The sequence below is a fragment of the Heliangelus exortis genome, chromosome 8, assembly GCF_036169615.1.
Source record: "Heliangelus exortis chromosome 8, bHelExo1.hap1, whole genome shotgun sequence".
Classification (NCBI taxonomy): Eukaryota; Metazoa; Chordata; class Aves; order Apodiformes; family Trochilidae; genus Heliangelus; species Heliangelus exortis.
The window spans coordinates 12,422,263-12,435,120 of NC_092429.1; the positions used below are offsets into that span (position 1 = coordinate 12,422,263).

The window sequence follows — 12,858 nt, forward strand, 5'->3', positions numbered from 1 at the left end:
TAAGATTTCTGAGTGTTTATTATATACATTAATTCTTGTTATGTCTCCTACTCATGGGCACACTGTGGGCCCCATCACATTTATATCCATGTAGGAAATAGTTCCCTTGGCAAACTGGATCATGGCTGCATAACTACTGTCCCTATGGGTAAGGCTTGTGGAATGTTTGAAATGTAAACCAATATGTGGACTTAAACTTGGAGTGATGTCTGCCTCAGCCAAGATCGTATGACCACTGATTTTAGGACAACAAGGGAAATTCTTCATCCTTCTATTCCATTTTGTCCTTGCTACACTGGTGGCAGTGAAGGAGTCCCTCTCTTTTGAGACAGCAGACTGTCAGGTCTGAGTTCTTGTGTTAACATCTGAGATAAAGTCTTTGTCCAGTGTATGCAAATGCATGTTTTCAACTTGAGAAAGATGAGGATTTTATTTTTGCTGCTTCTCCAAGTCACTGAACAAAGAATGAAAAATAACAGGTTTTAAGGGCTGGCCTTGTACTCTAATTGAGTCTTAGGCTGAGGAAAAACTATAGTATTGTTAAAAAACGACAAATGGTATTATTGTTTCTTCTCCCTCCTCCTTTCCCACCTCCTTCTCCTTCTTAGGATAAATAAATACAAAACCCCCCTTGATTAGGAGTGCTGCTAGCAGACTTCCTAGTCTCTGGTTCAGTAAATGAAACAGAGAAGCCTGCTGTTGCTGAAAAAGCAGCACTGACTGTGACAACTAACTTATCTTTTTTACTGATTTTCCTCTTTTCTCACACATTTCTGTGAGAGAATAAAACAGCTTTATTATAACCTCATATTCTGAGGCAGTGAGTGGCCTGGGGTGGCAACGTTTCAGAGATACAGAGTTTGACACACAAAAGAAATCTGTGAAACATGGATATGACAAGATTTTGGAAGTTATTTTGTTGAGGGTGGGTTTTTCTTTTCCTGAAAGGATGCATCTATTCACATCTCAGGGACCTGTCAGAAAACTATTAGCACTCTGTCTATGCTACTTGTTGAATAGGCTGGTGTAGATGGCTCACTATTATAGAAGGATACTCATTGATTTTATGGGCTGATTCAGCACATTGTGGATATTAATAGCTTGAGCAAAGCGCAAAGTTCTACACAGATGTTGTTTAAAATAAGACATAAAATACTCTGTTCTCCTCCAGTATTACTCAACACAGGGGTCCCTTAGCTTCAGAGAAACTACACTGGATTATCCTAACTAACAACATATTTGGCCAACAACAGTTAACACAGAGAATAGACCACTTCAGTAGATAATCCCTAATGCTAGGATTTGCTCTAAGGTATAGATGTACTGTGTAACCCATATATTGTATGTAACACATATATTGCATATGTAACTCATAAATATTCCAGGCTGGATGCTCCTCTCATGCACACGTAACTTCAGCATGAACCTGCATTAGAGAGTGCACCACATCCATGACAAAGTGGTATAAATGAAAGGAGAAGATAACCCAGTATTCCTAAAAATTTGGGGCATGTTTGTATGTGTGTATATAAAATACCTTCAAAAACACACAGTTTTTTTGAACAATATAGAGAACATTTCAGCAATATGTTTTTTGCTGATGCATTGCACAGTGGCATGGCCTGGCAGCCTAATCACAGCAGTCTTGTCACACTACTTGACTGACTTTCAATTGCCTTGCTTGCCCTGGTCTACACAAAATTGCAGGCTGTAGTGTGCATAAAAGGACTCAGTGTTGCTTATCTCAACTTTATGGAGATGCTGAAAATGTGAAGAGAGAAAAAAAAAAAAAAATCGATCACTGCTGCCCCTTTTACCACCTCAAATGTTTTTCTCAAATGATGCTACCTGTCACCATCTAAACTAGCTTTTAGTTGGCCAGCAGTGTCAGTGGTTATAGCAAATACTAATGGGATTAAAAACAGCAACTCAGAGAGGAGCCGGAGCAATACCAGTCTGTCTGTGTCTGTGCTGTGTTTTGTTCTTTCGAGTGCTCTGACAGAACTCCTACAGTACATGACACAGAGAGAAAAATATCTTACCTTTTGGGAAACAGTGGAAGCCAACCTTAACTGAAGTTTTTTCGATTGGAGTACAGTCTTTCATACATTTCAGTACTGGGTCAACAGAGTAGCACATAGATTCCTCACCATCAATAGTAGGATTTCGATTCAGCTTCACATAACTGCGCTGCAGCTTGCACCCTTAGAGGAAAAGGAGGGGTAGTTAAAATTGTAGAAATAAATCCCAATCGATCCTTGCAATAATAAAGGTCCATATTTTCTCTTCGACTTTTTATTAAAACACAGATGCCTGCCAAACCATTTTTCACAGTAGTGAGGTTATCGAGATAGGATGATAATAAGTTTGGGGATACAGGAAAGAGTCTGAAAGGGGAGCTATTTTTAAAATCTAATTGCACAATATAACCCAAATGGAATAATGTATACCCAGTTTTTTAGAACTACATAATACACAGAAAATAACCTCTCATGTCTGAAAGCTATTAAGAATAGATACTGCAAGGACAATGGCTACTTCATTGCATTAGGAAAAATGTCAACTGGAGTGAATGGATTTTTTAAAAAAAGGTAGCATTTATATAATAACATCAAGGATAATTTTTGTATTGGATGATTTTTATAAAGCTGCAATTATCTCACTAGAAAGGTATAATGTAACTTAACAGGATCCCAGTTATGACTCCGTTTCCTGACACACAGATAAAGTACAATTCTACTGCCACTGAAGTCAAGGAGAAAACAACCATTAACTTCAATAAAGTTATCTCAGGTCCAAGGTAAATGGAGACCTACAGAACAAAACTGTATTGATGTCATGGGAGACCATCATTATTTTTCCAGCTATGTGTAAAAGAAGCTCTTTTACTTTAGGAGTGTTTCTAAATATTTCCCTGAGACTGCACCCTCAGATGGTGCAGAACAAAAAAAATTTTGTGCACTCTGAAAATGTACATAAACTTATGATCTGACACTGTATTCATAGCTTGCACCTTCTTTGATGAAATTAAGCCTGCAGACAACTGCTGAAACTTCCTTGATTTAGTGGTAAAAATCATAATTCAGTGGAAGCAAGATGATGCCTGATTGTGTCTCCCCAAGAAAAATGCTACTCAGTGCAAGAAATTATAGTACAATCAGTTATTTAACATTGAGTTGCACATGAGACAAAGACTTTCTTTGTAGTGTATATTCTCTGTGTTCACAGGCAATGTTTTAAACAGTCAATGGTTAATGAAGTTAAAATGGATATATATTGCTATTGTCTTTTCTAGGTAAAAGATATCTGCTGCTTTAAAAAAAAAAAAATCTAGCTGTTGGCAGAGCAAAAGTGAAATTGTATTCTCTCCAAGCATAGATTGTTTTCAGATCTACTCACCACCAAGGCAGGTCTCTTCTAGCAGTACCCATGAATGAACAAAAGCAGAACAGCTGTGTGCCAGCTTACGATTTGGCATTATGAGCTCATTGTGCTTCTCTCTGTCATTATTTCCACAAACTCCACAGGTCTTTCCTCTCATCCATGAAGCAACAGTAACCTGTAAAATAGCACACCTTTACAGTGAATACTGAAGTGTTGGCTTGTTACATTGCCCAGGTAGTAGACACAAAGAAAGTAGTAACCTTCAAAAGAAGTCCAATACCTTAAGGATTGCACCATCAAAAGCTGCAGTCTTCAGTCCGTATGTTGGAGCTTCCACTATAACTGTTGTTCCATTTTTATAAATTTTAACATGGTCTGTAAAAAGACAATGAGACACAATGTGATCTGCTTAATTTTGAATTGACGGAGCACTTGAGTAGCACAAAATACCATAATGCGTTTTCCTTTGCAATGATTTTGTTTTGGTTTGGTCTTTTATTTTCTGGAGAGAGACAAAAATGGAAGAAATTATCTCTTTATTTGTAAAAATATTCCACTGCTGTTCTCAATAGTTGGAAATGTGAAAGAAAGTAGTCTTTCAAGACTACTAAGTCTTGAAATTATAATGACATTAGTGGTGCTCCGACTAAATATCTGAGCCAAAGCATCTGTTTCCACAAAAAGCACTTTTTTTCTAAACAATCGCAAACATGGACATTTCATACACATATATGAAAGGACTTTGTTTACCTATCAGTTGTGCTGGGATAAAGTAGGAGTGTATTTACTACAGAAAACAGGAATGTAAGTCGATATGAATCTTAAGAAAGTAAAATATGTAGTTTTTATTTGAATTAAGGTTTTTTAATTATTATTTTTTTTTAACACCGAAATTTGTCTGTGGGATTTATATAAACATCTTGCAGATGTCATTCATGGAAAAGCAGCTGTCACAAGTTACCTTTTCCATACTCAAAAACTTCACTGTGTATTAGAACTGGTTCTTCATTGCATGCTACAAGGAGAGAGGAATTTGTAGCAGGATAGATTTTGATGTTCCTTCAGAAAAAGAAGAAACTACTGGTTAATTTCAAATGTAAAAATCAGAGATATTTGTGACCAAAAGTAACAGAGAACCAATTTAAGTATATGTATTTTGAATGAATGACCTCTTTCCTTTCCAAAGTGCTCAGCTGATCAGGACAGTGGCTTTTGAGATAAAAGTTTTAAAGAAAAAACAGCATGGGGAATATATGAGCTGGTTATCATATGCAATGGTGGCTATGAAACTGAAGGCAAGAGCAACTAAACCAAATAGTCTCAGATGAGGATTGCTTCTGGAAATTACCCAAATTACCCAAAGATCTGATTGCAAGCCAGTTTCACCTAGAAGCTAGACATCCCCCATCCCCAGACTAACCTGTTGAAACTTTATGACTAATTTTTGAGCCCTTAGGATAAACCACACTTACACTGAAGTTGTATTTATGTGAACCTCTCTTGAGAAAGATTGAGGTTCAACCTTCCTTGTAGTAATGATGAATTTTGGGTGTTGAGTACAGTCCTGGGCCACTATCAGGTTACAGCTTTTATTGAAAGAATATGTATGCCTCACGTGATCAAAAGTTTTGAAAACTCCTTCGCTGACTTCACATGTGGCTGCAAAACAAAACCAGAAAAGAAATGACAGATGTGACAGTGGCATGAGTGCTGCTGGAAAGCATTGAAGGACACCTCTGTGAGACTGAACTACCCAGTAAACAGGAAAGAAACTTCAACATTGAAAACAGCAGATGTTTTCAATGCTGCCAGGGCCTGTAAGGACAGGACAGCACTATAGAATAACTACCAGGTATAGACTATACTAGTGTTGATTTTGGTGATATGATAAACACAAAACTCAAGTTAATAGGGACTAAAATGTATGAAGTTCATGAGAAACTAAAAATAGGAATAATGAAAAATGTAGTTCACAATTTCCACAGAAGTGCCAGGCACAAGCAGATGAGGCTCACATGACTCTCTGTTGAAGAACATAAATAGGGCAGAAAATTACATGATCTGTCTTGTACCCAACATTTCATGCCTCTAAATACATAAATATCCCCTTCTGTTCACTAGAAAACCTCTAGGACTTGTAGACAGGAGTGTTTCCTGAACTCTGAATATTTATGTAAGTTGGAAGACTTTTCATGCATCAGCCAACAAATATGCTTCTAGGTGAGGGAATAACCTGTTGAGAAAGCAGGGTTAGCTGTGCTCCACCCATAAGACCACTGCAAGGAGAAGAAAGACCCAGTCATGCCAGAGGAGGGAATCTACAACCATTGCTTATTCATGAGACAAGCATATGAGTAATATTTACATTGATCTTCTTGTGCTATTTGCGAAGCTATTTTGGGCAATAAATTCCAGGCAGTGATATCTTGAGTCTCGTAAGTTGGAGATGGGCCTAAGGGCAGAGTGAATGGCATTCGGAGTGCCTGATAGTAAAGTGTTACCTGAAAAAGCAGAAATGAAAATACATTTAGATAAATTGAACCGTATTTCTCAAGAGATGACTGCAAACAAACAAACAAAAAGACTCCTATCTTGAAAAAAAAATGTATCTTGAAGGTGCATTTATACAATTGCAGCTGTGTTAGTCACTCCAGGATGCACTCAAAACTTCAGCTTTTGTGAAAACTCCTATTCTAGTCACACTTCTTGACTTTCTGACAAATTCAGGACACTGAAAAGTAACTGATGTAGATGAAGTTTAAGTGATAATTAAGGGACTTCCTCAAAAATAAGGTAACAAGTACAGTAATTGAGTAAGTCAATTGAAATGCCTGGAGAAGTGAACAGTATCCATTACAAGCTGAAAACTGGCATCAGGAGCATTGGTGTAAGATCCCTCACTGTAGCTACAAATTACATTTACCAAGAGAATCAAATTAAAGCCTGGTGTGCCTACTTCTTCATTATAGTATATAAAAGATCCTGCAATACTGAAGCACCATGGAAGGTTAAAGACACACTAATTTTTCTGTATATGAACAGCTAGCTCTTATTAATCTGCCAAAGATCCATAGGGAAAATTTTTCAAAGCAGTGCATAGGGATTAAGTGGACAAGGAGCAATTAATCAGTGGAATTCTGGAGATCCAGCCTGTGCAAGCTGCTCTGCAGGTGTAACTAACTGCTCTAGTTTGGTTAAGGCAGAGTTGCATTTGTGGCTGTCCTAACTTGCTCAGACTTTTCTCATCAAGTGTGGTCACTGCAGATGCAGGACTCGAGTGCCAGCACAGGGAGATGCTGTACACAGTTGCACCTGATCCTGAGGTGTTCTCAAGGCCTCTGCTGTCTGGTCTGAGATGCCTGTACATCCCACACGACTCATCAGACTGAGTAAAATGAATAAAGGTGTCAGTGCAGAGCAGTCATACTGGACTAACTGCTGTTCTCATCACGGAAAGAAGATATTTGAATACAGAGTCTGATTTTCAACTCACTACAACTTTGCACCAAAGGAGCACAAAGTCAAGAGTACTCTTGCATGTATTTCAAGACCCATGTAATGTGGCCAGGTATACAGCAGCTTCTCTAAAAGGCAATGGGTTTTTCTTTTGTTTGTGTGTTGTTGTTGTTTCTGTTTGTTTTTTTGGTTTTTTTCCTTTACATTACGTATCTAAATGTTATTGATTGAAAATCCATTCCAGGTAAGGAAAAGGAAAATAACAACTGCCACGTACCCCAGGAGCTTTAATTACTGTATCAATTGTTCGTGGAGATGTTGCAGCTGCCCTTACTATAAATTCATGAGATGGATTTCTCTGATCTGCTTCTGAGAAGCCCAACATGAGTGCTGCACCAGGAACATATTGCATGAATCTAGAGATAAATAAGATGTGACAAACTCAGGTACATGAGCAAAATCAGGCATGGGAGGATGAGGACTAATGGCAGTTCTGAAACAGGCAAACAACGGAAGAACTGAAAAGTCAAAGAAATAATACTTTGGGTCAAGTCAAAAAGTTGATTTTATCCAGGGGAAACACATTGGTTTTATTTTGCTCATTTTAACTAAGTATTGTTTTGTGACTGAATAGAAGAACATTTCAAAACAAAAAGGCATTTTGAAATAAAATATCAAATCACTTAATGTGGAAAATGAAATTAAACATGTCAAGTTTTCAAATATTTGGGGCAGATCTTTTAACAAGAAACATATGGAGAAAGTAGAGGACATTCATAAAACACTTTTGTGCCATTTAACTTGTGTTTTCTATGCAAAAAGGTCCCAAAAAATGTTTGGATTGAAAAAATTAATCTGATTCTTTCAGTGTTTTTATAAAGCCAACTAGCATAAGAAAGGCAAAATGACAGCTTAGGAAAGAGTGAATTACATACGTGGTGCCTGTCTTCTTTATCCAAGAGGGGAGGTTTCCCCATTTCACCTTCAGCTGCACAGCTGGCTTCCTTGCCAGTTGGCCAGTGGCAGCCATGGCTTCGATTCTGTAGTCCCTGCACTCCTTGCCCCATCTCAATCTTGCCTTTAAAAAGAGGGAAAGTCATCCAGATTTCAGAAAAGAATCATAGAGTCACCCTAAATTATTTCAATATGGAAGTCTTTCTTCTTTCCTGAAACTATACATAAATTCTTAAAGTTTCTAAGTCTTCCTTTTGCTCTAAATAGGCTCACAGAGAAATTTGGACTACACCCAGAAAAATCTGAGGAATAGTAGAAAAAAAGTTTGCTACACCGTGCATAACTACATGTACATATTCCTGTTTCAAAGCAACCCCTGCAACATCAGGTTCATCATAATTCCTGAGTTTTACTTGGACTTTACAACTTCTAAATCAATATATATATATTTTCTAGAAGAGTGCATTACAATTTCTATTAGCCTGCTCCAGTACATCCTGATTTGAATTCCACCCCACCTTTTTTGATAAAGAAATATCATGTTGAAATTGTTAATCTGAACTGCAAAAAGCAAAGACCTCTTGCATCAAAAGGCACATGGGAAGCAAAGTACAGGGAAGTGCAAAAAAAGAGAAGGAAAGACCTGTTCATTCACTTATGATGCTTTTTCAGGTGTCAACCCATTACTCAACTTTACTTGATCCATCTTTTTGTGTCAGTCCTAAGAAATACATCAATTCAAATGCATTTGAGTTATGGATCGTCTGAAATGTATTATACAGAGAAAACCAGCCAAATTCTCAGACAAGCAAACTCATAGTATAGCAAATAATAAATAGCTAGTAAAAAAGCACTCAATTTAAAGAATATTTTTGTACTTCCACAGTTTGTATTTTGATGTGTTTGCTAGATTTTGGAGTGGTTCATTTTTTTATTTTTTATTTTGTATTTTGAATTCAAAAGAATAGTGAAAGATAGAAACAATTTTCTGAAATTTCAGATTTTGTGAAATATTTAAAAATATGTGGTTTTTTCTGCTTACTTCTAATCACAGGGTGCTCTGTGCTTATTTTAAAAACTCTGGGCTTTTTAGATGTCTCTCTGGGTGAAGCTGTCTGTGTGCTTACCTGTGTTTTCAGTGGCAGTATTACAGCATCAGCACACGCTTTCCAATTGGTTTCAGCCAGCTGAACCACAACTAGTTGCACATCAACTTTGGCAGCATCAGAACGAACATATGTTGTAGCCTGATAACCTTGATTTCTGCTGTCACTCCTTACTGCCTGTGCCACAACCGTAATGCCAGGTGGAATTACGTCTCCCAGGAAGTTGCGCTGAAAAACAACCCCCAACCATCTGTGCTTAAGTATTCCTGTGTAGTCACTGGAGAGCCTGCAGTCCAGTTTGTGTCAGCTGATGGGAGGAAGTAGTCCTCCTCCTTCATCAGTTTAGTTTGTGGTACATATTGCTATATCCCTAACATTGAAGAATAAATGTGGTTGGAATCATGATTATTCGTTACCACCAGGAATTTTCAAAGAAGTGATTGTTTGGATGCAGATACAAGACTCTTCCAAACTATATGCACTTACTAAGACTTTGTGCATTACTATTTCAAATAGCTGCCTACAATACATACTAAATCTTTACATAGCAGCGTACACATTCACAACCTATTTTCCTTCAAGGAAATTGATTATTTTGAAATCCTTTTCAGAAGCAGGGTTGCCATAGACATTGCCTGCATTTGCAGAGCTTTTTATTCTATTATGATGTAGATACCTTTAATAAGTACAATTCTAGAATACTAAGTGTGTAATAAAGGCAAAGTGATCTGTGCTTAATGGGACTTTACATTTACCAGTCAGTAATGACCATGGAGAGTCTGGTTTTAGCTATACTCCACATGCACTCACGGTCTCAGGTCTACATCTAAAAATAATTAGGCAGACTTTAAATAAAATTTTTTTTCACCTACACATCTTTACCTTAATGCAATGAATTTTGTATTTTGGGCTTTCACAGAAAAAAGAAAATTCTTTCCCCTTTAACTTACTATGTCACTCCCTTAAATTTTTATAATTACAAATCTAGGCTTTCACAAACTGCAAACACCTTTAGAAAGGAAGGAAAATGTACTCAAGAAACCAGCAAACAAAGCTCTAAAGCTAAGGGAATTTGGAGAAAAAGTTTTCACAGGGGGAAATTATCTCAACGGATTTTGACTTTCCTTTTAAAAAGTTGTCTTGCAGCATAGCAGCTGAGCCTAATCCCCTCAGCTGGTTAGAATGCTACCACATCTACAGCTCTCACTCAGCAGCCAGCAAAGCCTCCTTTTGCCTGAGGGCTCCAGGGAGACTTTATAGTGGCCTTTCAGTACCTGAAGGGGGGGCTGCAGAAAAGCTAGGGAGGGACTTTCTATAAGGGCATGTAATGGTAGGACAAGGGTAATGGTTTTAAACTGGATTTAGGTTAGACACTAGGAAGAAATTCTTTAGTGTGAGGGTGGTGAGACACTGGAAGAGGTTACCAAGGGAAATTGTGGGTGCCCTCTCCCTGGAAGGGTTCAAAGCCAGGATAAAGCTTTGAGCAGGTTGTAACTAGGTGATTTTAAGGTCCCTTCCTACCCAAACCATTCTATGATTCTTCAAAACACAGACAGTAGTACCTCACGAGTCAGGCTGGAGCCATGGCTGCTGTGACTGCTCATGTAGCTTCTCCTTGAGCTGTGGCCAGAGTTTTCTCCATGGTGGTGGCTGCTGCTGCTGCTGCTGCTGCTGCTGCTTGAGTGGCTGCTCCTGCTATTGCTGTTGCTGCTGTTGCTGTGGCTGCTTACTGATTCAGAGGAAGATGATGAGCTGCTTGAAATCTTCTGATCTGGGTGCTATGAAACAAAAATAGGTTAAAAAGCTATGGCATGGCCTCTGGTTTTAAAGTGGAAACATCCAAATCAGAGCTATCATCCTGACATGTAGAGAGTGATTGCATGCTCACACTGTTCAGCTGGGTTCTTAGGGGAAAATAAAAGCTGACACTTAATAACTAGTCAAACATATCCATATTTTTTTGGAAATAAAAAAGAGTTTACAAGTTAATTAAAAATGCCTTAAATCATCTTCCTCTTCTGTAAGCAGGATACATATAAACTCTGCATGTACTACCTACCTACTTTATCATCCTTCTAATGTATATTAAAAATGCTTCTGTGTCATAATGCATACTGAACCTGGTTTCTGATACAAACCACATACATGATGATTTTACCATGACTGGATAAAAACTGTGGGCACACCTATTCCTACTGGAAGATCCTGATTTGTAATTCTCCCATGGTCTTTGTTAACTTAGTTTTAACTGCATTGTACAGCATCTAGACCAAAGGTGTCCTGAATTAAATTTGAGGATTTCAAGTGTTGAAACAACAGAAAGATGCAGTGTGGTAGTCAGCATTTTAGTAATAAATAGGCTTATTTTGGCCATTGACAATGTTGACATTGAACAGTAGAGAATGCTCAAGTGAAACAAACCAAAGTCCCTCAGTAATATGCCTGATCACATCAACTGTAGCCACCATGGGAATGTACACTTGAATTAGGGACCTACCCAGTGGATATGAGCAGACTTGAAACGAAGCTGGTATACTTTTGGAAGGTGATATTCCTGCAAAATTCCAAAAGGGATTATTACCCACAGCTCATTAAGGATCACCTCCTAGCAGAAAAGTCAAACCATTAGAAAATTTTACCCATTCTGCAGAGGCGTCGTTATGACTGTGACTGTTAAATTGGGACTTGTCATATTTTGGCTCAGCTTGTCTGTCATATTTACTGTGGCCATGGTAAAGACCAGTGCTTTCACTGCTGCTGCTGCTGCCACTGCTGCTGCTGCTGCTGCTCTCTGCTCTATTCTTCTGCTCAAGGAGACTTCTTGCTCCTTCAGAAGCACTGGCAAGTGGAAATGGTGTGGTCTTGGACTGCTTCTTAGCCTTATGCTTTATACCAGATGCTTTGCTACTGCTGCTACTGCTGCTTCTGTTGCTGCTGCTGCTGCTGCCTTTGCTGCTGCTACTACTGTTTTTGCTGCTGCTGCTCTTGCTGCTGCTTCTACTGGTACTGCTTTTGCTACTACTACTTTTGCTATTACTGCTTTTGCTGCTACTGCTGCTGTTACTACTATTGCTTTTGCTACTACTATTACTGCTTTTGCTACTACTACTGCTGCTTTTACTATTGCTACTGCTTTTGCTACTACTACTACTACTACTACTACTACTACTACCACTAACGCTTTTTCTGCTACTACTACTACCATTACTACTACTACTTTTGCTACTACTACTACCACTGCTACTGCTGCTACTACTGCTGCTGCTGCTACTATCGCTTTCCCCAAAGGGACTGAATCTGTTTTCTTTGGCTTTGGACTGTTGTGCTTTCAGATTTGTTTGTTCCCCCCTCGTCAATGCTCTGTTGTCAGAGTTGCTGCTGGAGAGGCTGCTTGTTTTACTCTCATCACTCCCACTGGTGCTGCTGGAACTGGACGATGAACTTCTGGATTTTCTTGTCCCCTGGTCAATAGTATCATTGGAAAAAACAAAGTTAATTTTCTGTGTTCCAACAGAAAGTTCTAAGTAAAATCAGACAGGAATCTCTGTATCTCTGCTGCCTTGCAAGACAAAATATATGTCTGATAATATTGCAATATACCACAATGAGGCAAATTCATTACAATGTGTTAAAACCCCATAAGTAGAACAATACCCAAAAAACCCTCTTGATCTTAAATTTGTATGTTGGTAATGACATTGCTGTAGCTGTGAATATCTTAGGACAAGTTGTATAGGTTGGTCTCATACCATTTTGCTACAGCTGCAGTAGCTGGAAAAAATGGGCTACCTTTTGGGCACACAACAGCTATCTTGTGTCTTACAGGAAATTTTTAGAAAATCCTATAAACCAAACCTACTCTTTCTAATGTCCTTCACTTGCAGGAGAGATAAGTGCAAAAAAAGCACTTGAATACTTGTGTATTCACAGCAGAATACTTGTGTAGAATACTTGTGTA

General features: G+C 38.2%; 1 protein-coding gene across 1 annotated transcript in view; it reads right to left on the bottom strand.

The window, feature by feature from the left end:
- Positions 1 to 12,858, bottom strand: part of LOC139798769 (vitellogenin-1-like) — a 64,980-nt gene that overhangs the window by 1,265 nt on the left and 50,857 nt on the right. The window contains exons 23-34 of the mRNA XM_071749804.1: positions 11,540 to 12,361; positions 11,398 to 11,454; positions 10,463 to 10,678; positions 8,922 to 9,128; positions 7,776 to 7,918; positions 7,118 to 7,256; positions 5,750 to 5,885; positions 4,857 to 5,043; positions 4,346 to 4,443; positions 3,665 to 3,759; positions 3,400 to 3,559; positions 2,043 to 2,204 (exon numbers count right to left, since the gene is read on the bottom strand). Coding sequence (XP_071605905.1) covers positions 2,043 to 2,204; positions 3,400 to 3,559; positions 3,665 to 3,759; positions 4,346 to 4,443; positions 4,857 to 5,043; positions 5,750 to 5,885; positions 7,118 to 7,256; positions 7,776 to 7,918; positions 8,922 to 9,128; positions 10,463 to 10,678; positions 11,398 to 11,454; positions 11,540 to 12,361 — 2,422 coding nt within the window. The remainder of the gene's footprint in view (positions 1 to 2,042; positions 2,205 to 3,399; positions 3,560 to 3,664; positions 3,760 to 4,345; positions 4,444 to 4,856; positions 5,044 to 5,749; positions 5,886 to 7,117; positions 7,257 to 7,775; positions 7,919 to 8,921; positions 9,129 to 10,462; positions 10,679 to 11,397; positions 11,455 to 11,539; positions 12,362 to 12,858) is intronic.